Below are 22,154 nucleotides of genomic sequence, written 5' to 3'. Positions count from 1 at the left end.
TCACTTAACCATCCTGGTTGCTCCACTTTCCTTATATTTCTCCTTTAGTGTAAGAGCTAGAGTTAAATGAAGTCATCTTGATATATTCTAATCCTCAAGAAGGGTGGCACAGACCATCATAATCTTTTTTATTCTGGGTTGATTAAGTTGTTTGTTTTGTTTTGTTTTTGGAAGGAAGGGCGGTAGAATATCACTACTGGGTGTATGGAGCTTACTCTCACCTAAGACTGCAGGTCATATTCACTTGTGCTAATGCTAAGCTCTTTCTCATTCCTTAGCTCACCACCCAGATATAGAACCTCAGGTTCATATGGGGTAAATTCCACCTTCCTACAGAGAGCTGAGATCCGTCTGAATCCAAATGCTATTATCCCGGGATGTTATTTATCCCTCTTCCAAAAGTCTAATAAGGAGGTCCCTATTGTCATTCTGGTCAGTGGTAAATCTACTGATGAGAGGGGCTAAGAACAAATACTGCATTAAGCTTATTAGCATCCACCCTCCAGGCTGAAGATGGAGGTCAGCTCCCGGCTCTGGGTTGAGGTCAGTTGGTCAGCTCATACCTCTTGCTACAGTGGTTCAGTACTTTTCTTTATCCATGTAATCATCGAAGCATCCACCCATGTCCAGCCCACATTTCTCCATCTTATCCATAAGCAGATCAAGAGAAACTTATCAAATGCTTTTAAGTACAGTTACATTGTATTTTACTTCATTTCCTTAATGTATGAGACTAGTAGCTGTGTCCAAGAGGGAAATTAGGTCAGTGTAATGTGAGTAAGCCCCCATTCGCTGAACTTCCTCCCCTCCACCAGCCCTGCACTCCAGCCATCCCAGACCACTCAGGATTCTCCGGGGACCACACGTTGCCTGATGGTGGCTCGCGCAGGCTCAGTCTGCCTAGTGAACCCAACCTCTTCTGTGTGCATTGCTGGGGAAACACCCAGCTCTGGTATCACCTGCGAAGTTGCCTTGACTCTCCTTCCCTTCTTAGCAGTTAGTAGCTTCCCTCTGTGCTCTGCCGATATCAGAGTACTTGCCACTTGTTGTACCAGCTGATGGGCTTCGCTTGCCTGTTCCACCTGAGCTTCTTGGCCCATGAATGCTGTCTTCATATTTTATCTCCAGCAGAGTACTTGGTCCAAGGTAGAGGCTTGAAAAAGGGGTCTGCTCATTTATTATTGTTCTGCTGAATGGTTAGTTTTCTGTAAACAGTCTCTGTCCCAGGTTTCACTGCCTCTTCTTCCAAGTCCTGGCCAACCTGCCTGTCATGATCAGTTCTGAAGTTTTGCTGAGAATCTATGTAATGATCTGCAGTGTGTAATTTAACACAATCCCTTTTCTAACTTTTGTTGAAAATTAAAATGTATTTGCCCATTGTCAGGCTGCTGGCACTTTCCACATCTTTGATAATTCTTGACCCTACCGGTGACTTTTTAGAAATCTCATATGCACATTCTCTTCTTAGATGAAACGTATAAAATGATCTAACTAGCCTAGAGATGGGTCTTCATTTAAAGTATCTGGGAGTTTTGGGTGTCTTGGTGGCTCAGTCGGTTAAGCGTCTGCCTTTGGCTCAGATCATGATCCCGGGGTCCTAGGATCAAGTCCTGCATCAGGTTCACTGCTCGGGGAGTCTGCTTCTCCTTCTACCCCTCTCCTCTACTTGTGCTCTTTCTCTCAAATAAATAAATAAATCTTTAAAAAAAAAAAAAGTATCTAGGAGCTTTGATGAAATCTCTCTACTTCTCCCTTTTTTTCTTTTTAAGTACACTCTACACCCAGTGTGGGGCTCGAACTTAGGACCCCAAGATGGAGAGTTGCATGCTCTACTGCCTGAGCCAGCCAAGCGCCCCTCTCTATATTTGTCTTAAATGAAACTCACATTTGTTTAATTCTCTTCAGCTAATTCTAGTTCCTTAGGCGAAGAGTAGTGGAATAACTGCTGATGAGTTCTCCATTCATTTTGCCATCCATTGACTTTGCCCCATTTTCCCAAATAGCAGAAACCGTTGGCCTGTCCTTGATCATCTCCTTGATTCAGGCATAATTTTTTAACTCTTGGTTCTGTTCTATGTTCTGTTTTCTGTTGTTTTGGTTTTGTGACACACATTTGTCTACTTGGGGACATTATCTCCTGGTTTCTCCCCTTATGTGTTTGTGGCGCCCTTTTGTATCTGTTGCTATGTCTTTCTTCCCAGGTTTCCTGTTAAAGAATTCAAATTCAGACCTTGGTTAATGCTGAAATTTGAATATCCTTCCTTTGTTTAGATGACTGTGGCTTTGAGAAACACGGAACACCTCTTCTGTTTCTATAGAAGTATAAGTATTTTTGAGAAGGAAATATCTGCATAGGAAGGTACAGTTTGGTCTGTCCCCCAAGGGCCCAAACTTAGTGTGACCAAGCCTCAAAGCATGTTTTTGTCATTATTTCATTTGTATAATAGGAAACATGTTGTGGGGAAAACAGTTGATGGACATCATAGGTACACTGGTGTTTTTCTAGTCCAGACTGGTTATACCTGAATGTGCAAGGAGCTGCACGGTGTTAGATGAGAAGCCAGAAAGCCACCCAGGGCTCTGTGGGTCCATGCTGGTTTGATGTACTTCTGAAGTCTCTTGTCGCTCTGTGCTTGAATTCTTTCTGAGTAGCACCATGGTCTCAAACAGGGAGCACTTTACAGGTAATAAGAGCAAATATTTTGTCTTCAACACAGCGCTTACAAGGTAAGGATTCTGTAGGTGCCTTTTTTATTTGCATAATGAACTGAATTTAGGTTTAAATTGACCATCCTGATTTAAGATTACAAAAAGAAATATGTAGATAGAAGATTCATCTTGTGCTTCCCTCATGAAATTCTTTTTGGTCTGTAATGTGCCGTAAGTGCAGGAGACTCTTATAATTCAGTGTTTGGATGAGTCTAGAGTTTATTGACGTGAAGAAAAGTCAGCATTAAATGAAAGAAGGGCTTTTAAGAAGCCCATTATAACCACTTATAATGGAAAATGTAGTTCCCATTAGAGATTGATTTAAGGAGCTCTGGTCCTTCAGTGAAGCATGAAGGCTGCTGTGCGGTCCTCTGTGCAAATCATTTTTTTTTTTTAAAGATTTTATTTACTTATTTGACAGAGACAGAGATAGCGAGAGCAGGAACACAAGCAGCAGGAGTGGGAGAGGGAGAAGCAGGCTTCCCGCCGAGGAGGGAACCCGATGTGGGACTCGATTTCAGGACCCTGGGATCATGACCTGAGCCGAAGGCAGACGCTTAATGACTGAGCCACCCAGGCGCCCTGTGCAAATCATTTTTATAGCATCCTTTGCTGCTCTCTTCCTGGTTAATCTCTTGGTGCGTCTAGACCTGAAAGGACTGCATATGTCTTGTTTAAAGAATACAAAAATTCCCAGAAATTTAAAAGAAATCAAAGATTAGTATATTTTTTCTTTATCAAATAGAATATTAAAAAAAAAAAAAAAAGCTTCGCAAGTTCTAAACAGACACAGTGGCACCAGATGTCAGTTCTTGGATCATTTAATCTTTTTCTCTTGTGCTTATTTTTGTCAATATTTTTCCACTAGAACCAAATATTAGTTTCTGGCTCAGCTTGCAATATAAAAATTTTCCAATTAGATTGTTATGACTTCATTTTTATTCATGAGGAGAAATCTAATAAACAGGGATCATCACATATGGTGGAATGCAGGAGAGGAACTTTAAAATAAACCACCTGGCCCAGATCAGGGATTCTCATCCTTTCTGGCGTCTGAGAGAGAGAGAAACTGCTTTGCATCTATATCCCTCGCCCCCAAGTTACTATTATTATTTTTTTGCCTCCAAGTTATTCTTAATTGAGAGGGAGGGGAGAATTCATGGATGTATATCAGTCTGCCATATTAATTGACCTTACCCCAAGCCTGGATAATTCCTTGCTTGGCTTTTATGTGGATTTACTACCTAGTTCTGGGTTAGGTATTTAGGGAAGTAAAAGGAAATTGTGAAACATGGTGGTTTTTGACCTGAAGGTGCTTTTGGTTTGTTTGTGGCTGAGGAGGCTAAGTGAAGTGGCGGTGTCACACAGTGGATGACTCAGAGCGTCACAGTACGTATTCAGTGACCTGTGAAATAAGCTCCTAAGGAAGAGAAAGGAGAGCACACAAGTGGTCAGGGAAGGCTGTAGAGCAGAACTGGGCCTTGAGCTAGATCTGGTCAGATGGAGGAGTGTAGCCAAGTCACTTGAAGCTTGGAGAAAGAGTAAGGATTAAGGTGTGGGGTCAGTGGGGGGGGGGGGGGGGAAGGGCCCCCGGGGGGGGGGGGTGAAGGGAAGGGAGGGGGGTGGTGAAGGGACACCCACTGGGCTCAGGCCACAGTGTGAGACTGAGCTCTCGGGAGAGTTGGACCACCACTGTCTTTTCTTTTTTTTCTTTCTTTCATCACCGTGCTTCTTGAATGAATGCTCATTCCTTGAGGCGTGGCTTCTACTCCTACCCCTCTGCTGGTGCAGTCCTGCTGGAGGGCTCAGGGACCCCCTCCCCCCACACCCAGCTACATTTGCTCCGATCTGCAGATTCCGCACTGAGGCATTGGGCACTGTTGATTCTAGACTGCTTTTTCTCATTTCCAAATATTTCTGGCTCCAAAGGTTATTGAAAGGCATTGAAGCGTGCACCAAACTGGATTTAAATCCTTGCTCCACCACAGCTAGTGCTGTGGAACTAGGGAAATTAGTATCTCCCAGCCTCCATTTAGTGAAAATAAGGGTACTGAACTTACAGTGTGGTTGTAAAGATTAAAAGAGATAACGTGTGGATAATGCGTTGAAGTAAATAACTTCTGGTAGGCAGGCATTATGATTGGTTCCCTTTTCTTACCTGGTAGCCATTCTGTCCTTCTTGCCTGAACGTGCCTTGTTCTTTTTCTGTCCATACCTACGCCCAGCTGGTCCCTCTTTCTGGAATGCTCTCCCTCTTCTTTTTACCTACTGAAATCCTCACTGCCCTGAAAGACTTACTTTATCACCTCGATCAAAAGTGAACTTTGTGTCTTCTGTATTCTTACTACCTTTCTTTGGACAACTCCCAAGTTACTACCTTGAGTTTTAGTGTTTTGCACACATCTTATTTTCCCTACCGGGTGATAAAGTCCTCGAGAGCAGAGGGCACGTCAAGGACATGGAGGTAAAGCAGTCAGAGTTCAGACTGTGTCCCTGTTGTTTCCATGGAGGGCTTTGTGCATGGCTGTCATGTTTGCAGGGTGTTATCATCGTATTCGTGCTTGCTTGCTTTTCTTTTTTTCTTTTCTTTTCTTTTTTTTTTTTTTTTGACTTAACCACAACCATATGCTGATAACTTCTATATCTTTTGCCCCAGCCCTCACCACACTCATGTGCTGTAAGCAAAATCAAACATCTGGTGAATGTCTCCAGCTGACTATCCCACAGGCACCTCGAAGGCAATGTGTCCAAAACCTGTTCTTTTATCTGTGTCTGCGCCCTGACCCACACCCGGCTTGCCCCCTTCATGTCGACTGTGTTCTTTTTTTTTTTTTTTTTTAAGATTTTATTTATTCATTTGAGACAGAGAGATAGAGAGAGCGAGAGCATGAGTAGGGGGAGAGGCAGAGGGTGAGGGAGAAGCAGGCTCCCCGCCGAGCCAGGAGCCAGACGTGGGGCTCGATCCCAGGACCCTGGGATCATGACCTGAGCTGAAGGCAGATGCTTAACCATCTGAGCCACCCAGGTGCCCCCATGTCGACTGTGTTCTATCTGTGGTGTCACTGTCTGCCCAGCCCCTGCAGCAGAAGCTTGGAGGGCATTCTTCATCTTGCCTCTCTGATGTTGTCCACACTGAATGAGTCACCAGACCTTGACTCATTTGCCTCCTAAATATTTCTTGAGTGCATCCCTCCTCTTTCTATGTTGGATACTGCTGCCTAAATGTGGGCCCTCCTCTCTCAACTAGTTTTGCTGTAATTTCTTCCTAACAGATCTATTTCGCGCTGACTCAACCCTCTCAAGTCCATCCTTCCAGTGTGGGTGTATCACAGTCCCTCGTGTAAAACGCTTTGGTGACTTCCTTTCATGTACATCAGGGATGAGAAAATTGGTTTCATCTCCTGTTGATCAGTTTGGTAATGTCTGTAAGCGAGTGCGGCCCTGTTGCTTGGTGAGGTCTGACACAGGAGCCGCGAAGGGGCAGGTGGCACATAATGCATAGCTGGGATTAAGATCAGGCTCTTTCATGTGACATAAAAGGCCTGCCATGACCCTGATCCTGCCCATGTCTTCCTCCATTGCCCTGCTTCACAGTTAATCCTGGAGCAGCCGAGAAGTATCGTGTCTTCTTGTGTTGTGCATGCTAGACCTGCTTCCCTGTACCCTTTTAGTAGGAAATCCATACTCATCCTTCTAATCTTCGTGTGCATGGGGAGTACATGGGGTGGGCCGTGCACGAGGCCGAGTGTTCTTCCTCTGGACTCTCATGGCACCTTTGCTCCTCCACAGCAGTCAGGTATCCCACTGATCTCAAATCCTAAGCATCTCCCTTGTAAGACAGTAAACTCTGTTAGGGCAAATACCATGGCTTCTTCATCTTTGGTCTCTGATACTTATCGTAGTACCTTCCATGGAATGTGTACTGTGAATTAAATTGTTCGTTGAAGGGGCACGTGGCTAGCTTACTCAGTAGAGCAGGTGGCTGTTGACCTTGGGGTTGTGGATTCAAGCCCCGCACTGGGTGTAGAGGTTACTTTAAAATCTTTTTAAAAAATTGTTCATTGAATTGAATTAGCAAATAATTTTGATTGATGAACATTCTCTGCTTTTACTTTGATACCCCTCAGGATGAGCGGATAGATTTTAGGGAAGGTTACTGCTTTGCAGAAAATTTAGGTGAGTGAATCAGGCACAAAGTAGACACTGGAACTTTTTGAGCAGGGGAGTGGCATGATGAAAGTGGTATTTAAGGAAGATTGATCTGGAGACAACCTTTTATTACAGGTTTAAGCAAACGCTCCTGGGAAGCATAGGTGAGGGTAGCGGGGTGGGGAGGGCAGAGCAAGCCTATAAAGCCATTTTGAAGAATAGCTTCCTGAGGCTTTGTACTTTCATTTCCACATTTGCTCAAGTGGGATGTAGTCACTGGCATGTTTCCGAAAATAAAATAGAACACTGATGTTCTTTTTAAAGAAAGAACATTCTCGTAAAACACGTAAGTGATCCATTTTTCATAATTATGTATGAGACCTATTCATGATCAATTACCTATAAAAGTGAGTTCGTAAATTTAGGCTGCATAGGCAGCCTAAAATCTTCAAAAAAAAAAATCAGTGGTTTTCATTTTAGCACATTTCGAAATAATTGTTAATTGTAAGGAAAATACTTCAGTCTAATTTTCCAGCCACCTTTTATTTTAGTTTAACACTTCCATCCTGATGGTAGGTTATAAATCCCGCCCCCCCCATGGACATTTGCATTTCATGTATTACTCATGTGACTGCATTTACTGGTTCAAGTTTATCTTCCGTTCATGGCAGGCCATGTAGCTCCACTCTGTTTTATTCTTCATCTTGGCTGTTATAAACTTCTTAATTTAGTCACTTTGTTGTTTTTTTATTATAGGGTTATGATTCACTGATTTAAAAAGAAGGACTTTTCCAAATACTTTGCATTTTGATTGTGTATTATGGATACCAAGGAAGAGAAGAAGGAACGGAAACAAAGTTATTTTGCTCGGTAAGCATTGCTTTGCAAAATTATTATCAGTATTTAAATGTTTGCGGGGAGACTTTGTCCTCAAGTATTAGTTGGCATTCTGTGTTTGGCGAGTGTTCATAAAGAAAGCAGGTGTCCAGGAGAAGTTAAATGCACTTTGTTTTCATCCTTTTTCTTACTCGCAGTAGAGGAAGAACAATCGATTCTTTTCTTTCCATCTTTGACAGTTCTCTCAGGCTGGTGCTGCCCAGGGGATCTTGCACCATCATTATGCACTGAGCTGCATGTTGCTTGGGATCCCACATTTAGCAACCTATATTGAATCTTAGATCCCAAATGCTTAGTTCCTGCTGCTCTCGTAGCTTACTTGGTTTCGCTGTAACTAAAAATCTATGACATATTTTAAGCTTATTACCTTGTTGGGAGTCTGTTACTGAAAAGTATTTTTGTAAGTAGATGGAATGGATGAAATTCTACCATTGGAGTTCGTGTCATTACTAAAGCTGAACTCATCCAACATATATACAGTTGTTGGTTTGTGAATAGATGTAATCTAATAGATGATCAGTTACTCTTTAAAGATTTAACCATATATTGGGCAGGTACTCATCATAATAAAGTGCATGATATGCTAAAACACCATTTTGATAGAATGTTTTCAAACTCGAAGTGAGAACACATAGGCTTAAAATTATCATTATGGTCTCCTAAATTGAAATATTTCTGAAGAACTGAATTCAGCCTCACCACATCCCCAGTCTGTGCTTGTTAAAGATGCATTTCTTGTTTTCCAAATGTAAGCCTTGGAAACTGAAAACCAAAGTTTTTTGTTGATATTTTTTATCCAGAAATTAAGCCAGGTTTTAGACTGTTAATAGGAAAAGGAAGGAAATGAACTTTTAAGGAACTACTATGTATAAAGTTCTTTATTATTTTATTTATCTTCACAATAAACCTACATTTCCCCCTATTTTACCAGTGAGGTAACTAAGACTCAGGAAGCATTTCGTCCATTTCATGCAGCTTAAGAGTCAGTATTCGAATATTGGCATGCCCCAGTTAGTAATAGTAAACTGTAAGTAAGAGTTTTTGGAAAGCAAGAGTTAAACGACTAATTGTAGTGCAATGTTTTCCATTATTAAGACTACAGAGTAGCAAGATCAGGGAAAGAAGAAATCAGGCATCTAATGGGTGGAACATTAGAAAGAGGGCACCTAGAATAAGTAAGAACTAGATAGTAATCTTTAAAAATGCTTTATTTTAAGATAGTTATAGATTCACATACAGTTGTAGGATATATTACAGAGAGCCACCCTGCACCCTTCATCCAGTTTCCCACAGTGGGAGTACCTTATGCAACTGTCCTATAATATGGCAACTAAGAAATTGACATTGATGCAATCCACCAACCTGATTCAGATTTCACCAGGTTTACAAGCATTCATTTGTGTATTTGTGTGTATCTAGTTCCATGTAATTGCATCACATGTATAAAGTTGTGTGGCTGTATCATGATCCAGATACAGATCCAATAGGTTTCATGTGCTACCCTTTTGTAGCTGCATTCACTTCCTTCCCTCTACTTGGCACCCCTGACAACCACGAATCTGTTCTCCATCTCTGTAATGTGTCATTTCAGAAATATTATATAAATGGAATCATATAACCTGTAACCCTCTGAGATTAGATTTTTTTTTTTCATTTAGTGCTGTTCCCTGATGTTTTAGCCCACTCAGATTGCTGTAACAAAACACCATAGACTACGTGGCTTATAAACAACAGAACTGTATTTCTCAGAGTTCTGGAGGTTGCAAGTCCAAGACCGTGGTGCCACGTTCTGTGTCTGGCGAGAGGCCGCTTCCTGGTTCATCTAAGGCCCTCTTCTTGCTCTAACCTTACATGGCAGAAGGGGCAAGGAGCTTTCTCATACCTCTTTTCTAAGGGCTCTAATCCCATTCATGAAGACACCACCCTCATGACTTAATCACTCCCCAAAGGCTCCACCTTCCAACACCATCACATTTGGCATTATGTTTGAACATATGAATTTTGGGGGTACACAGATATTCAGATCATAGCACTTGAGATCTGTTCAAGATGTTTCATATATCAATAGTTCCGATTTGGTGCTGAGTAGTGTTCCATGGTATGCCTGTGTCACAATTTTCTAAATATTCGCCCATTGAAGGACATTTGGGTTATATCCAATTTGGAGCTATCACAAATCAAGACACTAGGATCATTTGTGTATAAGTTTTTGTGTAAGTATAAGTTTTAATTTTTCTGGGATAAATGCCCAAGAGTGGAATTGCTGGGTCAGATGTTAAGTGCATGTTTAATTTTGTAAGAAACTGCCATCCCCTTTTCCAGAGTGGCTTTACCACTTTACATGCCTTCCTATCAGCATTGCATAAATGACCCAGTTCCTCCACATCCTCATCAGCATTTGGTATTATCACTCTTTCTTATTTTAGCCATTCTGGATAAATGTGTAGTGATAACTCCTGGTTTAATTTGCATTTCTTTAATGACCAGAGAAGCCGAACATCTTTTCGTGTGTTTATTAGCTGTCTATCCATCTGCAGAACTGTGCCTTTTCATAAGTCTTTTGCCTGTTTTCTTATTGTTGAGTTTTGAGAGTTCTTTATGCACTCTAGATACTCTTCCTTTGATGGAGGCTTTGTAGCTCTTTTCTCCCAGTCTGTAGCTTTTGTTTTCCTCTTCTTAGCAGCATCTGTTGCAGAGCGTAAGTTTTTACTTTTGATGCGATTCAGTTTATTAGTGTTTCCTTTTATGGATTATGCTTTTGGCATCAAGTCTAATGCTTTACCCAGCCTTAAGTCCTAGAGATTTGCTTTTGTCTTTTTTTTCTACAGGTTTTATAATATTATGTTTTATACTTGTCGGTCATCCATTGAATTAATTTTTATATGAGATACGAGTTTCGGTCAATGTGTTTTCTTTTCTTTCTGCTTATGGATGCCCTAGATAGTGACTTGGAAAGCTACAGTGCCTTCTCAGCTTGACTGCACACTGATTCCAACAGTAAGGGTGATGGGTGGTTCACAATCTGTGCAAAGTTAACCACCTCTATTTCCTAAGATGTAGAATAAGGGGGGCCCCCTCAATTGAGAATGCAAGAGGACACTGTTCTGGAAGAACAGCACCGTTTTTTTTTTTTTCAGCGTCAGAAATGTAAAATTTAATTGTCATGCTTGCCTTGACCTCTTGTGACAACTGTTCTAACAATGAAAAGGAAAACATATCCAGAAATTAAGTATGACCTTACAAGCATAAGGATAACAGGCCAAGAACAAAAATCAGTGATGCTGTTCTAACATCACGCTAACATGATTAGTTACTAGGAAATGGGGGAGAGAGAGAGAGAGAGCAGACAAATCTGTAGTTTAGTTGTTACAGTGCACTGGTGGCCCAAAATGGTCAAGCTATTAAAAGCTAAAGGGAAACCAGAAAACCCTCCATTATCAGAAAAGAGGCAACCAAAGTTAATACTCTTTTCAAATGCTTTCTGACTAAACTGTGGAATTACCATAACATGGAATTACCAAGAGGACCTACTTGAAAGTCAGTTTCTGACAACACAGGGCTGATTTCTCTGGAGCAGTGTGCATAAGGGCGGTCCAAGCAAGATTTCCACCGCAGAACGTAAAGTCAGGCCAAGGGTAAGGCTGAACTGATGCAATCACACTACCTTACATAAATCTCTACTGGTATGCAGAGGAGATCAAAAGATTTGTCCTTATTTCTACCTGTTACCATGATACGTATCTGAAACCCGAAAAATTGCTTTTAAACTCTGTTCCCCCGTCTTCATCCCTTTTTCCTTCCGTGTCATTAAATAGCCTCTGTTTTCTTGGTGTACTTTTTTTACCATGTGTTTTCATAAACACTGTATGCTTGTGTGTGTTTGGTAAATAATCTTTTATCTACCTCCTAGTGGACGTCCCTCTCCCTCTCTCTGAATTTAACACCAAAGCAAAGTTAAGTTTAAAAGATGCCATTTTAATAATTTTGGATTGAAATTAGCAATTTGAGGATCACCCAGTACTTCCTTTCTTATCATTTATCTTGAAATATGCTGATGTAACTCTAAATGGAAGGGTGAATTAGCATTACTACTAGATAGATTTATTCTGGATACGTGCTAAGGAGTTTTCAGGATCTCCTGGCCTGGCCCACCTGGTTTTCAGGATCTTCGGTGTCGTTTTATACCAGTTGTCTATTCCAGATCGAATGATTCATGAGACCTTTCCCCATGCTATTGCAAAGAATTTGTGTATACAAAATTAGTATATTATATATGTGGATTAATTCCTCGACACTTGACAGGTCTTGCAACTAAGTGAAAAACGGAGTTATGAAAGCAGGTTGTACTCCATGTGCTGTCCTTCGTCATCTTCTTCCACACTTTATTTGATGTTATGTGGCTTTTGCAGAATTTAGAACCCATTTAGCGATTTTTGTGCAGGTCTCTTTATGCTCTTTATATGTTTGAACATTTTTTAAAAACAGCATGCAGGATTGAGGGTCAATTTAGGATATCAAAAATATATTTTCAGTGAACCTAAAGCTGTGTTTTGTAGGAGATTGACTTTTCCCCTCAGATAAGGTCTGACAGGGCCTGTAAATAGGCACTGAGTGGTAGAGACTCCTCAGCAGACTCTCTTTGGTTCGTATAGGTGCCTCTTCCCACTGCTTCCTGGTTTTCCAGAAAAGCAGGGCTGCTGCCGCCACCTGCTGTCTTCTTCCCCAGCCCCTCTGAGCCAGTTGTGTGCAGCGTGGAGGGGGTTGACGCTCTTCTTTCTGCCTCACCCTCCCACCCCAGACGCTGAAGGTTGCAGAATGTAGAGCACATCTCAGCTCCGATCCCCACTCCTCTGACACCCCCCCACTTGCATCCCCAGCCTCCACCCTGGCAGTTCTTCATCCTTGAACCTCTGAACCGTCAGCAGAGCACCTGGTGTTTGAAAACCACTCCAGTGTATGACCTTGGCCAAATTTTCTAAATTTCACCCTGCATTTCTTGTTGCTGTTAAGTGTGGCTAATAATAACCTACTAACAAAATGGCTTTGAAGAAGGAAGCTTCCCAGCCTGAGCCAAGGTGATGAAGTCCAAATGGGACACAGCAAGGAGGACCAGAGTTGAACCAGGTCTGGTCCCTTATCCACACTGATTGAGGTTTAGCCCCTTCTTCAGGGAGGAGGATCTGGAGGCTGATATTTGAACCCACCGGATAGTCTTTTTATTAAATATACAGAGTCAGTTGTGTGGCTGTCTTATTCAAGCAAAACCAAACCAAGATGCTGTGAAGATGGAGGTAACATATTGCTTGGCACAGTGAGTGCTCAGTCACCTCTAACCTTGGCTTCTATGCTTATCTGTACCTTCGTCTTCACCTAAAAATCTTCATCTTGATACCCTCCTCCCATCCCATGAGCTGCTCCTGTGGTTCAGATCAGGGAGGCACGAGTAATCACAACAGTCCAAAGTGCAGTCAGCAGTTTCCCAAAGGTACATTGTTACGAGTACAGCTGGTTCTGGAATAGCATAAAGTGGAACTATGTAGTCCAAAGGGCTTTGAGAATTCTTTGTTTAAGATTTTATTTATTTATTCGACAGAGAGAGAGACAGCGAGAGAGGGAACAGAAGCGGGGGGAGTGGGAGAGGGAGAAGCAGGCTTCCCGCGGAGCAGGGAGCCCGATGCAGGGCTCGATCCCAGGACCCTGGGACCATGACCCCGGGACCATGAGCCCAGCAGAAGGCAGATGCTTAACGACTGAGCCACCCAGGCGCCCTGGCTTTGAGAATTCTAAGGCACCCTTTTATTTCATAGTAGGAGCCCAGGCCCATGGGATGAAATTGTCAATGACCTGCTGGCCCCATACCAGCCCATTTTATGTATATGAACTGGTAATCAGAGCCTCACCACTCGGGTTTGACACACTCTCATGTCTTGGGTGTGCATGCCAGAGACACCGACTCCTCAGCCCTTAGAGTGGCCGGGTAGGACCATGTAGGCTGGTCACCTTTAGCCATGAGTAGCATTTTATCCCAGGTAGAGTGTATTACCCTCTTCTGTGGATGCTTTCCTGTGAAAAAGGTTGGGAGAACTGGCCCACAGTACCTTCATACCAAGCATCTGATCTATGAAAATTTTCATGCCCAAATACGATTGGATTGTTATGGAAATTTAGACTCAGAGGGGTTGGATAAACTTGAGTGAGATGATACAGCAGGCGGGTGAGGCAGGATTTGCGCCCAGCCCTGGCCTTCTGCAACCACAGCTTATACTCTGCAATGCTGCATGTGGCAGTGGGGCAACTTGGTGGCAGGAGGGGGCCTGTAGAACACGGTTAGTTCACATCATTGTGAATTCATGTGCAGAGGTACATCCTAAGTTCTAAGTGACCCTTTAAAAAACAAACTTGTTTATAGCTTGTGAGGACATCCCATACTACCTCTTGTCAAGTTTAATGTCAGCATATTGACCAACTAAGGCAGGAGGAAACGTGTAGTCTGGGTAACTGACCTACGTAAGTCGGGGTTTTACGTTACAGAGATTCACGTTACTCGCTAGCACTGCCTCTTATCTGAAAAGAGTAGTTGCCTATAATAGAAATGAATGCAGAAACACATTTGGTCAGAAAACCCCAGAATGCCCTTTTGGTCATGTACAGAGCCTAAGATCCAGTGGCAGGTATCAACTGGATGGGTCTGGCTGGTTGGTCTGCAGAGTTGCTGAGGCTACAGGGAGGGCTCCCCCTCTCCAGCCCCACAGAGGCTGCCTCTGAACCCTAGGAAAGAGCTACCGCTTTGTGGTATGCCAGTGCTGAGAATGAATATGCCACATGGGTGGTGCGGTGCGATGTGAACTCTCGCCCTTCCTTTAATTAACAGTCTGTAGATTGTTTTTTCCTGCTGGCCAAGGACCATTAGAGAACGTTAGCGTGTCCAAGATTTGAGGAGAAACTTGATTATTACCAGCGGTGGGATTCAAGATATTCAGTCATAATGTAGGTTTTCACTGAGCTGATACATGAAAAGCAAATAGAACTGTTTTAAGCGCTTGGTAAGTGTTATAATGCTCTACTGTCTTAATATTTGGTTAATATTTTATTTTCTCAGTTTCGCTGTGTCTAGTGGTGCTAATAAAAGTTAATAATAACAGCATTTGTTGGCCCTTTACAAAGTGCCTTCACATGCCTTCTCTCCCTGTACCCTCACAATGATCGTGTGAGTAGATAGAAACGCAGATGACACATCTGTAGTTCAGGAGGTTCAGTAACTTGCCTCACATGACTTACCCTTTAAATGGATGAGCTGAGCCCTGAATCCCAGTCTACTTTGTCTGTATCTCTGATTCTTTTTCTTTATTTCATATTATCTCGGTTTAAATTGCATTAAGCATTAATTTTTACATTGAGAGGGGGAATAGAACATGTTATTGGCATCGTGATGTGGGAAGTAGGAAAAATTGTACATGGGTTTGAAAGTAGAATGTTCTAGTTGGTTTTACTGGAAAGCATATTTGATTTCAATTTCTAAGAACCGTCCTAGAAGACTGTGATCGCCATGAGTTCCTGCAGTGATCACCTAGCGTGGCCCAGGAGCACTTCCGTGGACAATCTTCAGAGCTCTTGTTCATGTGTTTGCACTCCATCTCCCCCCAAGTGGGCCATCTGGAGGGGTGGGACCCTGCAATAGGTCAGTGCTCCTTCCATGTGCCTCGTTAAATTAATAGTGGTTGGCACGTGGCAAGTGTTAAATTTTTTTTTTTTTTTTAAAGATTTTATTTATTTATTCATGAGAGACAGAGAGAGAGACAGAGGCAGAGGGAGAAGCAGGCTCCCCGCGAAGCAGGGAGCCCGATGCGGGACTCGATCCCAGGACCCCGGGATCATGACCTGAGCCGAAGGCAGACGCTTAACCGACTGAGCCACCCAGGCGTCCCAAATTTTTTTTTTTTTTTACCAACTAAAAGACTGACAATATTTAGAACAGCTTCTCTAGTGTAGGATCTAAATGGTTTGTGAGTTTTAATTTTTTTTTAAAGATTTTATTTATTTATTTGAGAGAGAGAGAGAGAGAGAGAGTGAGCAGTGGGGGGAGAGAGAAGCAGGCTCCCCCCCAAGTGGGGAGCCTGATGAGGGGCTCGATCCCAGGATCCCGAGATCATGACCTGAGCCGAAGGCAGACGCTTAACCAACTGAGCCACCCAGGTGTCCCGAGTCTTAATTTTTATCACTCTAAATTTTTTAGTATTCAGCAATTTTTATTAATCTTAAAGATTGAGAATATTTTAAAACCATTTCCTATAAAAAGCTGCTTGTGCCTTATTTGAAAATATTACTAATTGCCAATTAAACTCTTGAATGAGCTGTGATGTTGTTAAAGGCTTATGCTTCGTATTTTTTTGATTGAATTCAGATCAAGCAGCTCTTAAGAGAATATTTACATATTGCCTGTCATTCATTAATGGGAAAAATGTCCATGGTCAAGTGGGAGCTGCTGATGTTTTTAAGAAATCATTAACTTTTTTTCTACAGATTTTTAAAAAGGCTTATAAACATTTAGACATTAACAGACTCATGCTTTTTGCTTTGTTTTTAAGGAACAGGCAGAGTTACTTGATTTAACTCCCCGTGTAGTATACTGCTTTTCAGTCTGTAGGTTACAACCCATTGGGGCATCATGAAATCAATTAAGTGGATAAGAATCAGCGTTTCTTCTAATGGAATGGAACAGAATAGATTAGTCTGGACTAAAGCTAGACAGAATAGAAAATATCAGAAAGCATTGTAGGTAGTCAGAATAAATAGTATTTCATGAAAATTTTGTTTTAAATGTATATAAATATGTATAACTTGAATCACAGTTTAAAATTATTTTTTATTGTGGGCCATGATCAAAAGAACTCATTGTTCTAGAGGAGTCTTTGGTGGTTAGTATACTGGGAGTGAGGTTATTTTCCTCACTGAACAACAAATTTCTTTGAAAATTGTTGATTTAATACATGTTAACCAATTGTTTGAAGACAACTGTACATAAAGTACCTGTTCTGTAAATATATTTTCCCCCACTGCAATATAATGGCTCCCTATAAAACTGATTTGAAAGATCAGTGACAAGCAGGTATCCTTCTATTTGAAATCTCAGGCTGATCTGGATTGTCCTAGATCTTGGAGTGAGACCTGATGAAGCTGTAACCTAACAAAACCACCAAATGGAACTATTTTGATCGTGAAACTTGGGGAACTTTTTTGTTTCTGGGCCACCTGTAGTTTTCTCCTCTAGAACTACCTACTAGCTCTGGGGCCTTGGGTATAGTTTTCTCTAAAATGAGAATAATAGTACCTACTGTAAGATATTGTTGGAGGATTGAATCAAAATACATATATAAAGTTTTTAGAGTAAGTACCAATGAAAAATTAGCACTAATGGATTTTAATATAAAAGCATGCTGCCTAAATGAGGAATACAGGAATAATTGAGAAAAAGGAAGAATAAATATATAGGCATACATTTGGTGTAAGTTTTCAGGGAGTTTATATACCTTGAAACTTGTCCATAAACATGCTGTGGTCACAGCCTTCAGTGAAAGACCCAAGACTCGACGCAGATGAGTCCGAAGCACTTGAAAAGTAAATGATTTAAGCTGTATCCCTCCTTTTTTATTTATTTATTTATTTATTTATTTTTTTTTTTTTTAAAGATTTTATTTATTTATTTGAGACAGAGAGCATGAGAGGGAGGAGGGTCAGAGGGAGAAGCAGACTCCCCGCCGAGCAGGGAGCCCGATGCGGGACTCGATCCCGGGACTCCAGGATCATGACCTGAGCCGAAGGCAGTCGCCCAACCAACTGAGCCACCCAGGCGCCCTGTATCCCTCCTTTTTTAATGTTGTTGCTGACAGTTGAGGAAGACTTCAACTGAACTGACTTCTGAATTTGTCTGAAACTTGGTTTGAATAATGATTGAAAACTTTCATTATTGCTGGTACAGTGACTCTTCAGTGTGAGAAAATTGAGTTCTGAACCAGAAAAATGCTTTGTGCTTACAGCTCTGGAACTTCCTAGCTCATGCCTGGACTCCACTTGTCGGTGATTTTAGTAGAAAGTTTTCTTTCTTTTTCTTCGAAACTCGTATCTGAAAATTCCGTCAGTCGTCACCCCTTCTACCCTCATAAGTCAAATGCTAATTGCATATCTTCCCACGCATCTTCCCAGATTAGTCTTCCTGAGACAGAGTTCAGATATGTCACTGCTGCATCCCAGATTCTTCTCTCAAATTTGAGGTTCTGCACAATATGGTTCATTCCTACCTTTCTGTCTTTATGTCCTTCTTGGATTTTTCTGTCCATGTCTTACACTTTATTTTTATGATGAACTTTGCTATCAGTGTCCTCTCTCTGTATACAGTGAGGACAAACCCAACTGTAATTGTGATACTGTCTCCTTGACACCTTTTCTATTTCATTTAATTCTTAACCACCCTCCAAACACACACACACACACACACACACACACACACACACAACTAGATGTGCCCTCCCCTGCCACTGGACCCAAAGGGCATTGATAAGACCTCCTTATGCCTTCTCTTGGGGCCCTGAACACAGTCTGTCTTTGGATATACCCATAATACTCTCGTCTTCTCTGCCTTATTTTTTGTTATTTATTGTTGGTTCTTTTTCATTTTTATATTCCTCACAAGGTCTAACTTTATGCCCTGCATCTAACGGTCATTCAGTGTGAATGATAGCATTTGTTGAACATTTGCTATGTAACAAGCACATTTGTGTACTCATGTAATCTCCTAAGTACTCCATGAAGTAGGTCCTGTTAATATCCTAATTACAGATAAAGATGCTAAACTTTATTATAGATGTTGTGGAATTTGCCCAAAGTCACATAACTACAAAGTGGCAGATCCAGGACTCAGCCCAGGTGTGCCAGACCTCCTAGCCCATGCCTCCAATCATTATGCCATATTCTTCATTAAACTATGTTGAATTTCATAGAACTTTATTGGTTATCCAGGTAAGGATAAGTGAGACTCACTGATCTAAATCATTAAATGTATTAAAGTACTAAACTGGTATTTTCTGATTTTCAATGCAAAATTGTTCTTAGAAACTTTGAAACAAACTAGAAATCTCTGGTCCTTCAAGGAAACTTTGAAAGTCTCCACATACCAACAAAAATGCCACCAATCTCCTGACCTTTCTATTTTTGGGGATCTGGCAAGAAGTGCCCTATTATTTCCTCTCTAGATTCAAAGTTGGAGGCCCTAACAAGCTGAAATTCTCCTTGCTTGGGCACTTTTATTGTAAAGATGCTTGGTGCTTGAGCCACGGGTCATGTGTTCATGCTTTTTTACTTCCCTTTTCCTTCATTTACCACTTTAAATAAAGTTTGCGTAAACAAAATGGTTAATTCCCCATTTTTTTCTGTACTCATTTTGTCGTGTATTATACCAGTGAATGTGCAACAGCCCTGCCTACTTTTTCTAGCTTTTTTCTTTTCACATGTAAATCAAGTTGGTAGTGAAAAGGATAATGGGCCAAGTTTAAGGAGACTGAGTAAGACACGTCGCAGTCCATGGTTTGCAGTGTGATTCAGCACCAAATAAGGCAGACTGCTGTGTCAGTACCATAGAGCAAGAATCCAAGGGTTTCACCACCCTAGGGATAAGAAGGGAAGATGAGAGGGGCGCCTGGGTGGCTCAGTCGTTAAGCGTCTGCCTTCGGCTCAGGTCGTGATCCCAGGGTCCTGGGATCGAGCCCCGCATCGAGCCCCGCATCGAGCCCCGCATCGGGCTCCCCGCTCGGCGGGAAGCCTGCCTCTCCCTCTGCCACTCCCCCTGCTTGTGTTCCCTCTCTCGCTGTCTCTCTCTCTTCAAATAAATAAATAAAATCTTAAAAAAAAAAAAAAGAAGGGAAAATGAGTTAGCTGGATCTGGGAAACCCTGGGTCTCCTCCCAAAGCAAGACAGGAGTTAGCTTCTGCTGAGGTAGAGGGTGGTGGAGAGCAAAAAAGGAGGTCTTTTCTCAGTAGTTACATTACTAGAACCTGAAATCAGGCGTACCTGAAATCACTTGAAGAAGAATTAAAGATGACTGTGAGGTGGGGCTATCCTGCACTAAAGTGAGAAGTGTAGCTTGATGGCTGTGAGACATTAAATTGTTTAGGTGTGAACATAGCGTATGAAGTAGATATGGAAGAACCAGAGAACAAAAATATGGATTACATCCAGATTTTAAAATGGTTTTTATTAGTGTGTTTATGGAATACTTGATAGACTAGATGACCAAAATATGATCATGTGAACTTAGGAAGCAATTAAATCAGAGGCCAATTATTCATGCTTTAAATATTCTTTTCTATACTAAAAAAAAACAAAAACAAAAAACCAAATTATATTTCTGAATCACTCTACAGTATTTAAAATATAGTTTGCACATACATTTTCAAGAACACATCTGTTGTACAAAGCGGAATAGATGCAAAGTTGATGGATTCTAATTTTGAATAGGTCGCATGATTTAAATCAAATTACTGTCAAGGATGGTTTCAGCCAAGTCATTAATCATTTTATTCATTTTTCCTGTGTCTATGAGACTATGTTACTGTTGATTATGACAACTGCGGTGCATGTTTTTCACAATTTAGAGCTAGGAGAGGTTTTGGTTTAGAAGTTGTATAATATATAATTTAAAGGAGATGAATTTTGATATTTCAGATTAATTTTGTTAACACAGCAGAAAGCTGAATGGTAATTTGGTTATTTAATTTTCAGAAGGTAATTGAAGCAGATGCTGGTGAGGTCACTGGGGACTGAGTCATCTCCATTTCAATGGCTCCATCATTTTGTGTATGGCGGGGGGTGTTTCCTTTTGCTAAATCGACTACTTTTGCTAGATAATGAAATAAATTTAATTTTTTTAAATACAGCCCTGACCATATATAATCAGGATTTCAGGTTATTTTTCTTTTATAAAAGTAAATGGATTTTAAATGCAAACACATGTAACAGTTTTTCTTTTATAAGAACATATGGATTTTTTTAAACATAAAAGTTAGTTATAAACACACATACATCTAATATTTAAGTGCAATTTGTACTGTCTTTAACAGGTCAATGAAAACTTAAAATTATAAAATTGAGTTATGAACCTAATATAAATAATCTTGACTTTCTTCCTGTTTATTTTTAATGCACAGGAAAACCTTTTTCTAAGTTTGAATAAATGACCATATTGGTTTTTATATTATCTGATGCAAGTGGATACTTAAGACATCTTAAGTATCTACTTAAGATACTAAGACACTTAAGGGCGCCTGGGTGGCTCAGTTGGTTAAGCGACTGCCTTCGGCTCAGGTCATGATCCTGGAGTCCCGGGATTGAGTCCCACATCAGGCTCCCTGCTCAGCAGGGAGTCTGCTTCTCCCTCTGACCCTCCTCCCTCTCATGCTCTCTGTCTCTCATTCTCTCTCTCGCAAATAAATAAAATCTTAAAAAAAAAAAAGATACTAAGACACTTAAGATACTTAAGACGTCCCAAGTTCTTTGACTTACTCAGATTTAAGACTTTGAGTCATGTAATGTTTATCCTTGGATTTGAAATAGATTCTTGTGTTACAGGGAGAAACTTGAGCATTGCTTATATCTCAGAAAGACCTTATGTGCCTGCATCTGTTAAGCCCAGTGGGTAGAATGGTGAACACAACAAATGTGGGTCTTGCTCTTCCAGAGATTATTTTTCACAAAGACGTTAAATAAGGAAATATAAATGCATATGTCATGAGAAATTGCAGGGTTTGCTATGAAGGAAAATAACAGGATGTTATGGAAGAATTGTAAGGGCAGTATCTACTCTAGATAGGAGTGATATTCAAGGAAGACCTCTAGAAAATAATGATATTTAAGCTGATCTTGGCATGGGCAGGATTTGCCATATGATCTATGTGTTTAGGAGAAGGGCTGGGGAAAAAGGAAAGGAGGGGTCTGTTCTAAGTAGAGGAAACACTGAGATTCCAAGACCTTAAGGGGGGAAAAGGCGTGGCAGATTCCTGGGTCTGCAGGAAGGCCTGTGGTGCTGGAACAGAGTGTTTTAGGGAGGATAGCACAAGAAGGGTGGAGAAGTGGTACGGCAAGTCATGTAGGTGTTTGTTAGCCACATTTGGGAATTTGGATTAAGCAACTAGAGGAATGGAGGTACCATTAAATGAAATGGGAAAACTAGGAAAATAATAGTTTTGAGTGGGAATCTCAAGAATTTAAGTTTGGACATGTTAATTTTGAGATGCTTATGAGACATCCCAGTAGAACCACGAAATGTACAGTTGGGTAGATGTGCCTGGAGTGAAAACAGAGTGGTCTAGGCTGAGATAGAAGTTGAGGAGTTGTTGGCCCCAGCCAGCAGG

General features: G+C 41.2%; 1 protein-coding gene across 1 annotated transcript in view; it reads left to right on the top strand.

The window, feature by feature from the left end:
• Nucleotides 1–22,154, top strand: part of NCOA7 (nuclear receptor coactivator 7) — a 148,297-nt gene that overhangs the window by 16,527 nt on the left and 109,616 nt on the right. The window contains exon 2 of the mRNA XM_021693370.2: nt 7,615–7,728. Within this exon, the coding sequence (XP_021549045.2) occupies nt 7,679–7,728 (50 nt within the window). The 5' untranslated portion in view covers nt 7,615–7,678. The remainder of the gene's footprint in view (nt 1–7,614; nt 7,729–22,154) is intronic.

Source organism: Neomonachus schauinslandi, chromosome 8 (assembly GCF_002201575.2).
Source record: "Neomonachus schauinslandi chromosome 8, ASM220157v2, whole genome shotgun sequence".
In the NCBI taxonomy this organism is placed as follows: domain Eukaryota; kingdom Metazoa; phylum Chordata; class Mammalia; order Carnivora; family Phocidae; genus Neomonachus; species Neomonachus schauinslandi.
This window is presented reverse-complemented; position numbering and strand designations above follow the sequence as displayed.